The 10,000-nt window shown below is 51.8% G+C and overlaps 1 protein-coding gene across 1 annotated transcript in view; it reads left to right on the top strand.

Annotated features, from left to right (window-relative positions):
* The first annotated feature begins 406 nt into the window (after window positions 1–406).
* akt1 (v-akt murine thymoma viral oncogene homolog 1) overlaps window positions 407–10,000 on the top strand; it is a 26,237-nt gene continuing 16,643 nt past the window's right edge. Inside the window, exons 1-3 of the mRNA XM_084481715.1 lie at window positions 407–535; window positions 3,505–3,727; window positions 6,069–6,231. Of these exons, the coding sequence (XP_084337841.1) occupies window positions 3,682–3,727; window positions 6,069–6,231 (209 nt within the window). The 5' untranslated portion in view covers window positions 407–535; window positions 3,505–3,681. The remainder of the gene's footprint in view (window positions 536–3,504; window positions 3,728–6,068; window positions 6,232–10,000) is intronic.

The following is a 10,000-nucleotide window of genomic DNA, read 5'->3' as shown; positions in this document are numbered from 1 at the left end:
AGGTAGGCCTACATTACTATTCTCTCTCTCTCTCTCTCTCTCTCTCTCTCTCTCTCTCTCTCTCTCTCTCTCTCTCTCTCTCTCTCTCTCTCTCTCTCTCTCTATTGTTTTGGTCGTGATATGAATATGATGTAGGCTAATCTAAGTAATTTCTCGTAACTGTTAGATGTCTGGGCATTTGTGTTTTCTTAATAACTTGAAAAGCACATTAAGTAATTTTACTTTTATATAAATTCTATAATTGCCCGTTAAAAAATGTTTTCACCTGTTCGAATATTGACATGATGATGATGACTTGACTCATGCTTGCCACTCCCGAATGTGAGCGCAGGTCGGCACTAGGACCCGGGAGAGCGTTTTATGTGCTACAGAAGCATTGCAGACAGGACGTTTGGGAGGTGTAGTGGAAGAAAGGCAAGAGAAACGGAGTAAATGAAAGCACTTTTGTCCAGATTATTGAAGGACTTATCAACTAAATAAATCGCCGAAACAGCTTACTATAATGAAACGGACACACTGTTGACTTCCTGTCCAGGTAATTGCCAGCGTTTCCTTCTGATGGTAACTATAAGAGGTCGAAAGCTAGACAGGGTAAGTCCCATTGTACTACATGGGATGCGGTTATTCTTACCCAAACTGCCCTGCTAGGCCCCATATCCTCTCTATCGCTAAATGCAAACGTGAAATTAAGTTATTTCTGGACTTTATTTGGCTTTGAACTACTTTTGCATTAAAGTTCCTCGTACATGTGTGTATTAAATCCAACGAATACCGTTTTGTTTATGCAATAGCGATGGTCAATCAATCTTAAAAATGTAACCATTCATTTTTCTGGACAATAAGCATTTTGAAACAAAGCTGGCGTTGACGCCAACATATCAATTACCATGTTGTATTGTATGGCTTACTTCCACGGGAAGTGCTCGCTCTACTTTATTGCTCAATAGGATCATCAAAACAACAGCTTCAAGTGTGCAACAACAAGAGTGCAAACAGTTCCTCGTCATTAACGACCATTGCTTTTGTTTGATTGCCTACTTCTGTGAGGGGATTTTTGCATGATCGTTTATGTTATTAACAAACTGAGAGGATACCTTTTTTTCTCTCGAATTTGCATACTCGTGAAACCAAGTTGTTTTTTTCTCGAAACAATGTTGCAAGTAGGAATCTAATCCAGAAACAGTTGCAGAAGGATGAAAACTAACGCCTTTGTTGTGAAGAGTTGTCTGCACCTTTGACCGGATGCGTCACATTGACATCATGTCAAAGGACGTGCAGAATGCATTGCATTCCTGTTGTTGTCCCTTTGTTGCTTACACACTGCTATCTTAAGCAACTATTTCAGTTGTATCATCCTTTAATGCATATTCAACCTCCTAGTTTGTGCATCACCATCAAATATATCCATGTCCAAAGTAGTCAACATAAAATGTTCCAGATATGAGTTTCTAATATACTCCCTAACCACAAAGCCATTAAAACAACATTATATAAAATCCTAAACAAAAAATTATCCTATAGCAAGAGGGAAAAGTACTATTGTCCCGGGGCATGTTGCTCCCTTGAAGCCTCCACTGTAGACATGCTGTTTTCATCAGTCATGGGACTCCATCTTCCTACTGTGTACATGCGAGGGTACATGGCATGTGACAGGGAGAAGACGCAACAAGCTGGTCGAAACGAAGCAGTCTGTTAACTAGCTCTCCTTGTTCTGTGTACAAAACGGCGTGAAGCCAGTCACCACCCACTCTTATTTCCACCCCCATGCCATGCCCGTCACTATGTGAAAGGATTTTAGAGTTCCTCGCCGTCCCGTTGACGCATATGTGCCACCAGTTGCATCCAGAATCTTAGGAATGCTGTTTGAAATTTGCCCGGCACACAGGCGAACCAATTGTGTCCTTGCTGGGGCGCGTACGCCACAGCGAGTGATGACTGCGTTATCACTGCTCGGGAGGATTCGCCCGCCGCGTCCTTGGCATCACGTGGCCCTTTGCTCGCATCATTGGGGAGAATGGCAGATGCCCTGCCGTTTTTGAATACTTCAAACGTTTCCCCAGATATTATGCCTACATCAGAGCTGGAATCCCCCAGCTGGAATAACCCATTAAATGGGTAAAACGGAAGCAAAAGTTTTGTGGGCCGTGCTGCACCAGCCAGTGGGGTTTGGGAGGCGCTGGGCTACCTTGTACGTTCCTCCACAGTTTGGTCTGTGTGGGACAGGGGGGTGGAAGGGGGTTTGGCCCACTGACTCCCTCGGTGTGTGGCATCTTTTGCTGCATGACACTGATTTGCATCGAATGAAGCGGCCCCCCGGAGCCAGAGCCAAAACGATGAATGATTGAAAGCTGGCCCGACAGCAGGGCAGTCAGTCAGGCAGGCGGTGGCCCACAGGCCCTCAGACCATGTGACCCACTGTCAGGGTACTGGGTTCATTCAGTGGCTGCTAGCTGCGGTGTTGTTGGCAGCGGCCCAGGCAGTTTTCCACACAGGCCACAGTTGCAACAGGTCGGCCCGTTAAAACAGCAGCGCTCTGTTGTGGCTCCACAGTGGTGTGTGTGTGTGTGTGTGTGTGTGTGCGTGTGCGCGTGCACACGCGCGCCCCCTTTAACTTTGACTCGGTTCTTGTAACGTATCCCATCCCGATTTCTGTGTCTGTAAGAGAGACGACGGCCCCGTCTGCACAGAGCAAGAGGTCTGGAACAGTCGTGTTTTCACGTGCGCCGCACTATTCTATAATCGCTCTCAGAGATCTCCTCCCAAGAAGGACTGTGTGTATTGGGGTGGGCACCACCACACACAGTGTAATCAACAAAAATGCCGAGCAAAAATAAACCTGCCTGAATGAACTCACTCCCTGTAATTGAGACAAATGAGGGCTCTGACAGCTGGGTCTCGGCTAGAGCAGAGCACATTTACCAGTGGATGTACTTCTGGGTTTGACTGCCTCGCGGTCCTGTCAATAGACCCCATCCGCTTCTCTGTTCCTCTCGCCGCCACCGCCAACAACACCACCACCACGCACCCTGGTCCTCTGCCGACGCACGGGTGTGGAGTCTATAGCCGTGTGTTCATGCAGGGCCATAATTATCCTGTGTTGCCTCCACACCCACCCTCATGTGTTCAACTAGTGTATATAAGTGTCGACTTGTGAACAGCCAGGGCGTTTCGTTGGTGTTTCAGACCTTTTCTTACACTAATCATTGTCTTTGAATTGAGCCTTGTATAGTAAGTTATTATTATACGAGGGTGAGTGGTTCAACAGTTATCTACAGTTATCTACCCAACCTACCCCAGGTAGGTTGGATAACGCTTTATTCACACCAATATAAATGATCGGTATAAAACAAATGCGTCTGTCTAGGCTTGACGTGGACCGGACTGAACTATGACTGGGTTGCCCCTCCCCCTGTGTGTTCACCTGCAATTCAGTATTCTCTGAAGAGAGGGAGAAATCTTTTTTCTCTCGCCTCAATAGGATTCAATCCTTCCTCTTGCTAACAGGTAGCCGGCAGGTGTGAAGACATCCTTCAGCGCCCCCGGATCTCGGTCTCCAGTCTCCAGGAGGCTCAGAGCGAAGGAGACCTCGCTGCTGTCTGAGGAGGAGGAGGAGGAGGAGGAGGAGGAGGGGGCGAGCGAGGCCACGCCCAGAGCCCTGGATCCACCGCCCTGCCCGCCATCATGGCCGACGCGGTGATCGTCAAGGAGGGATGGCTGCATAAACGAGGTGAGTGGCAGAATACGTGCTGATGTTAATGAGGAGTGGTGGTGAATGTGAAGCCCCTCGGGCCCGCAGCGTTGGAACAAAAAGGATGGACTCGGGCGCGCACGTTTGGTTTGTGGAGATTGTAGAGGTTCCCCAAAGTCTGAGCCACGTCTGACACAATGAAGGGAAATTGTCACAAACAAGAGCAAAACAGGGCAGACGCTGAACTTTTAACCCTCTGTTGCAAAGAAAGTCTGATTAGTTGTGTGTTGCATAATCGAGTGTGTGTGTGTGTGTGTGTGTGTGTATATATCGTTTTTCGTCCAGAATATTATCTCATAAATGTTGCCTCATATGCCACATACTTCTGCTAAATGCTCTCGTCTTGTCGTCGTGTAGCGTGTCTTGTGGAGTTCAGGGAGTCCAGCCTAATGGATCAGGAGTCATCGAGAAACCCGTTCTGCTCTCAGACGCCGCATTCAGAAAACCTTTGAATACCGCTGTTTTTCTTTTGCATCTCTGCTGTAGCTCAAATTGAACAAAAAAATAAATAAGTCGGTCTTGTAGCAGTAAGAGAGCCATTTCTTCTTGATGTCTGAATTATTCTATTTGTCTATGATTGTGTGAAACAATATTGTATCATGTACAAGCGCAATGGCTCGTTTCTCACTTTCAACCACTCCCTTAACGAAGTCGAAATCAACTCGTTATATATATATATAAGGGTTTGTGGATTTCACACAAGGCACATGTCAATCACATCCAACAGTTAGTTTAAATTTAAAAGTAAATATTCAACAATACAAAATGGGATCAATTGGAGGCTTATCTGATCTCTTGGATTAACAGCAGTCCTCTTTGAGGACTCAATCTAAACCATCAACACCACGACTCAGATGTAATATGCCAAGCGGTCGCCATGTCTCCAGAAGTCCCGTTGCCCCCCTTTAGCGGGGTTAAGCCGCATTGTACGCCGGCGGTGCTGTTGTGTTTGGATGTGGGGGCATTCCTCACATACCTGCCGGCTTTCAGCAGCTTTGTGTGTGTGCGTTGTGGGGCCGGCTGCTATCCTACTGCTGCCGCTCCGCCATGGCTGCCCCCCCCCCCGAACAGGGTCACCGAGAGCCCCGACCAGGTAGCTGGAGCATCTCCCGGAGCTGCTGCTAGGAGATCAATAGGGTGGCTGTGGAAGATTCACCAAAGTTGAACCTCAGGAGGGTGGAGATGGGGTTAATGGGGGGCCTAGCAACCAAAGGACCTCCACTAGGGACACACACACACACACACACACACACACACACACACACACACACACACACACACACACACACACACACACACACACACACACACACCAAACGCCTTCGTTCATGGAAGGCATGGATTAAGAAGACAACAAGCTGCTGGTTTGGAAATAGCCCTGCTGGGTTTCAGTTGGGATGTGGGGGTGGGGGGGGGGGGGGACACTTTGTTCCCTGAAGGTGGGCGGGCAAATTGTCGGGTACTTCATGGTGCTACTTCAACGGTGCTTCATGAGCGAAAGCCCCGCATTGCATGAACCCGGTGAGCATTAAGAACCACGTGCCGTCTGGCCGTGTTGCGTATCTGTGTTATGCGGCCAGATTTACTATTGCCGGGTTCCCCTTGAAGTCCAAGGTCCCAGCGAGTCCAAGTGTGTGTGTGTGTGTGTGTGTGTGTGTGTGTGTGTGTGTGTGTGTGTGTGTGTGTGTGTGTGTGTGTGTGTGTGTGTGTGTGTGTGTGTGTGTGTGTGTGTGTGTGTGTGTGTGTGTGATGCCATAGATTCACGTGTGTGACACGAGAGGCTGTAAAACTTGCGTTTTTACTCGAGAAAGAGAGAGAGAAAGAGAGGGGCCAAAAGTAGAACACGACAACCGTAGAAAAGGGAGCGATTGTCTGACTTCACGGCTGTTTGCACTGAGGCCTTTATTTGATTGAGCCCGTTTGTTTTTCTGCTTCTATTCTCTTTGGCCAGCGTTGGCGTCGGTCCACTTTCCACACCTTGTGCAGCATTGATAAGAGAGGATGTCTCTGAAAGGTAGCCGGTGTGAAGTACAACTACAGGAGCGGTCAAACAGTGACCAGCAGGAAAAACACTCCCGATCGGGCCGTGCGCTTTACCTAATTACTCATACAATGGCACGGACGCATGACTGACACACAAACAGGCACGCTCGCTAAAACGCATACACTTCCTTTTTGCCTTAGTGCACAGTGCCCACACACACACACACACACACACACACACACACATTGAGACATGCACGCACACACACACGCGCGGGTGCGTCGGACAAACAGCCCATCAGGAGCGGTGAGCTGGCATGTTGTCGCGGCTCGGCAGCTGTGCGCGGTGTGAGATGTCACCGGGCGCTGCCGCGCTGTGACGGGAGGGCGTCCGGCTGCCGCGCGGCGACAACGGAAAGGCAGTCGGGTGTCACGTCGGCTGTCACGCCGTTGTTGCCCTCCCCCCGGCCCCCGGGAGTCACAGCGCAGAAGGGCCAAAGGCCAGACCCCTGTCCGAACGTCCGTCACCCACTGCCCCCCCTCCACCCCCCCCCCCCCCCCCCTCCACCCCTCCCAGACCCCTGCGCTGCCACTCTCCAGGAGGCCCCGGTCTCTGCCAGGCACCGCCCAGGTGACTCATATCTCTCACTCTCCCCCCCCCCCCGCCGACTCCCTCCCTCCTTCCACCCCGGTACGTGAGGGTAATGAAAGGTTTCTCCGTGCCCTGTTGTCCGGGGCCAAGTGATCGTTTCACACACAAATTGCAGCCTTTCGCGGTAAACAGCCGACGGCAGATAATCTCGGGAGTTGCGACACTCGAGGCGCGGCGGGGCGCGTGTGTGTGTCTCCGATGAACGCGTTAACTTTCTCCAACAGTGTGAACTTGTGTCCGCGGAGGAGCTCGCCGCGGGCTGCAGCCGTCGGGCTGACCTTCCGCCGCCTGCGTGGTTATGAGTCACCTCCGAGACATGCGGGGCCGACCGCTGCAGTTCAAAACGCTCACGTAAAGAAGTTTGGAGCGCGGCCCTTTTCCCCTCGGCTCCCCTTCATTCCTGTTTAATTAGTCACGTTTTAGTATGTGCGCGAGCGCTTGTTTTAGACTCTGGTCCCTCCGCACTCACGACCAGAGAGCCGGGGTGAGCCGTGGTGGTGGTGGTGGTGGGGGTGGGGGGGGGGCGACGAGGGTGAGCGCGGCGTCTCTCTCGGCACGTTGTTAAAACCCAGCGGGGCCTAATCTCCCCCGGTTTGAATTCCAGATTCCCAGCCTTGGGAGTCGTTCGCTGCATTTGTTCCAGACGGGCTCCGCTCAGTCAGATGATCTGCGTGAAGGACGTAGCTTCCCTCCCCGCTCCCTCGGCCTCGCATTGCGAGTCGCACTCCCCTCTCCCGCCCCCCCCACCCCCACCCCCCGTCCCCTGCTCTATCTCCCACATCTTGTGGCGACCCCTCCTGTGTGTGTGTGTGTGTGTGTGTGTGTGTGTGTGTGTGTGTGTGTGTGTGTGTGTGTGTGTGTGTGTGTGTGTGTGTGTGTGTGTGTGTGTGTGTGTGTGTGTGTGTGTGTGTGTGTGTGTGTCGATGCAGAGTTAATGCATGCTGGATCCCCGTGTGCATATGGATGTCATTGGTCTTATTTGAATGTACTTCAGACTTCTTCTACGTTTCAATTGCCATCCACCATGTGCCCAGTGCCCAGAATGCACTGCGTTGCAAGTAGAGGCTTGCAACAAACACTGTGACTTTGTTGTGCCTATCATAACCGGTGGTTATGGCGTCCCCAAAATGATACTTCCCTTTTAAGATGATTCATATACTTCACCCACACGCTCTGAATGGGCCTGCAGCCTTCAGCGGCCACACTGATACCATCAAACATGCAACATACTTTTTTAGGTGTTTCTGGTGTCTTTTTTTTTTTTTTTTTACCCCGTTGTTTTTCCGTTTCCATCAACGAGAAAGCGTCATCCCGACAGACAGAGAGAGAGAGAGACGGAGAGATTGTGGGTTCCCCGGATTCCATAGGGGCACTGTGGCCAAAAAAAGCCCAGTGAAGCCAGACAGAACAGGGCTTGCTTGTCCTCCTCCTATTCCCCAGCCCTTGTTTGTTTGACTCATTTGCTCCCCTGACAAGTATAAAGAGCCCGGCCTCCTTGTTAGGCTAACGAAGGCCACAACAACTGTTGGATCGGGGGCACATTCAGCTGCCTCTGCAGTCCTTGATGGGGAAGAACGGACACGGTGGTCGTGTGGTTTGTGGAGGCACAGAAAAAAAAGAAATGAAATGAGCACACAAGTGTGTGTGTGTGTGTGTGTGTGTGTGTGTGTGTGTGTGTGTGTGTGTGTGTGTGTGTGTGTGTGTGTGTGTGTGTGTGTGTGTGTGTGTGTGTGTGTGGACTGGGGGGGCGGGTGGGGGAGGGGGCGGGGGGGGTGGGGGTTGGGCAGAAGTTGACTAGCGTCTTTGTGATGTTCCCAGAACATTGCTCAGTGACCCAGTCAGCCTCAGGAGAGGGGATGCTGTGTGTGTGTGACGTGCCACCCGGACCCTACTGCGGTTATGTGCTGGCGGCGGCCGTAGAGTCCTGTGGCCGGTCATGTGATCCCAAAAGACACCCGTGGATTGGTTCCTCTGAGTGGAGCCCTGGCGCTCATTTAGAAGCGTGCAGGCAGGGGGAGTCAACGGCAGGAAGGCGCCGTCGCTGTGCAGAATAATGTGTTGGAAAAAAAAACGAACCCCAAGCAACCCCAAAAGAAATAAAATACATATGTAAAATGTATTTATGTAAAAATACTTTTTCCGTCTGGTCACCTGACCGTCAGAAACGAGGTACACACCGCCCCGCGTTTCCCCGGCTTGAAGTCCTCCTCATGATTTGAATTGAACAGATTCCTTGTGAGTTGATAAAGGTTTGCGATGTGAGTCTGCATCTGCACTATTTTTTTTTTCCGTACTCGCACATTCCGGCCCACCTGATCAAGGGTGTCTCATGACGGGGCAATCCTGACTCCCGGAGGACTTTGACTTACGGCCAACCGCACGCGCACGCACACGCACACGCACACGCACAGGCAAAGGCACTCGCACACATTCTGCAGTAGTGTATCCTTGAGTGTATAGACTGTACGGATGAGTTTACAACAAATTTTTAAAATAGATAAAACGACAACGCCCAAATCTTGAACCACGCTGATAAAAGACGTCATTAAATGTCAGTTTTCCTTTTTAAATGTCACAGATTTCACAGAACACAAGCGGTTCATGTGCGGTTTAATCCATATCCGTACGCTGTAACACTGTATCGCCCCCCTCACACTTTTTGTCCGCAACAAAAAGTGCAAATACGCTAAAAACCGACGAGTGCAAACGACCCGATGCTACAAACTCCACCGTCTACAAACAAACAAAACAAAACAAAACAAAACAAAACATGGACCAAAAAAAAAACCATCAGCAACTGTTGCCAAGCAGCTCGACTCTCCCCGGTCGCCGCCCCCGCCCGACGACGAAGACGACGAGGACGACAGCGGAGGGTGACGTGACGGATAGTGTCGTGAGCGGAAGGCCCCCGAGGCAGGGCCGGCCGAGCGGGTGGGTGCGGCTGGCAGCAGAGGGTGCCTCCCCAGGTGGGCCAGAGGAGGGGGGAGGGGGGGTGGGCGGCTCCGGGGCCCCGGGCGTCTGGGCGCCGTCCGGTAATGGGACGCGGCGGCAGTGGCAGTGCGCTGCTCAATGTGCTGGAGAGAAGTAAATGGCTGGGCTGCAGCTGTCGCCGGTCTGGCCCCGGGGGGGGGCTGCGGCGCTGCTGGCGTGGAGGGCCGCCGTGCGGCGCTCTCTCCTGCGGCCCGGACCCCGCTGCGCGCCCCCGGGGCTCTGTGCCGGGTCCGCCTGCTCCACGGCGCCGCGGCGCCGGGACTGTGGCTGGCCCCGTGGAGATCGCCCCGCCGCCGCCGCCCCCCCTTTTCGCCCGGCAGCTCGCCCCCCCCCCCCCCCAGTTCCCTCGCGCTCCTCGCTCGTCCGTCTCTCTTCTCCGTCTCCGTCGCAGCGCATCCGTCTGGATTCTGAGGCGGCTATGTCATCCGTTTAAAACAATTTTCCAAGTTGGCGACTTGGCCATCTGCCAAATCCACTGTCCGTGATTAGTCAGCGTGCCGTGGTACGAGGAACAGAACTAAACTCATTTGGATGTGTTGACAACAATTATGGATCAATATTGTCTTCGAAATTGAAAACCGCTCATTTACACTACCGTCTTCCGCCGTCTCCACCCTTCAACCTCC

This window comes from Micromesistius poutassou, assembly GCF_964030765.1.
Source record: "Micromesistius poutassou genome assembly, chromosome: 17".
Taxonomy (NCBI): Eukaryota; Metazoa; Chordata; class Actinopteri; order Gadiformes; family Gadidae; genus Micromesistius; species Micromesistius poutassou.
The sequence above is the reverse complement of the archived record's forward strand: the minus strand, read 5'-3'. Positions and strand labels throughout refer to the sequence as shown.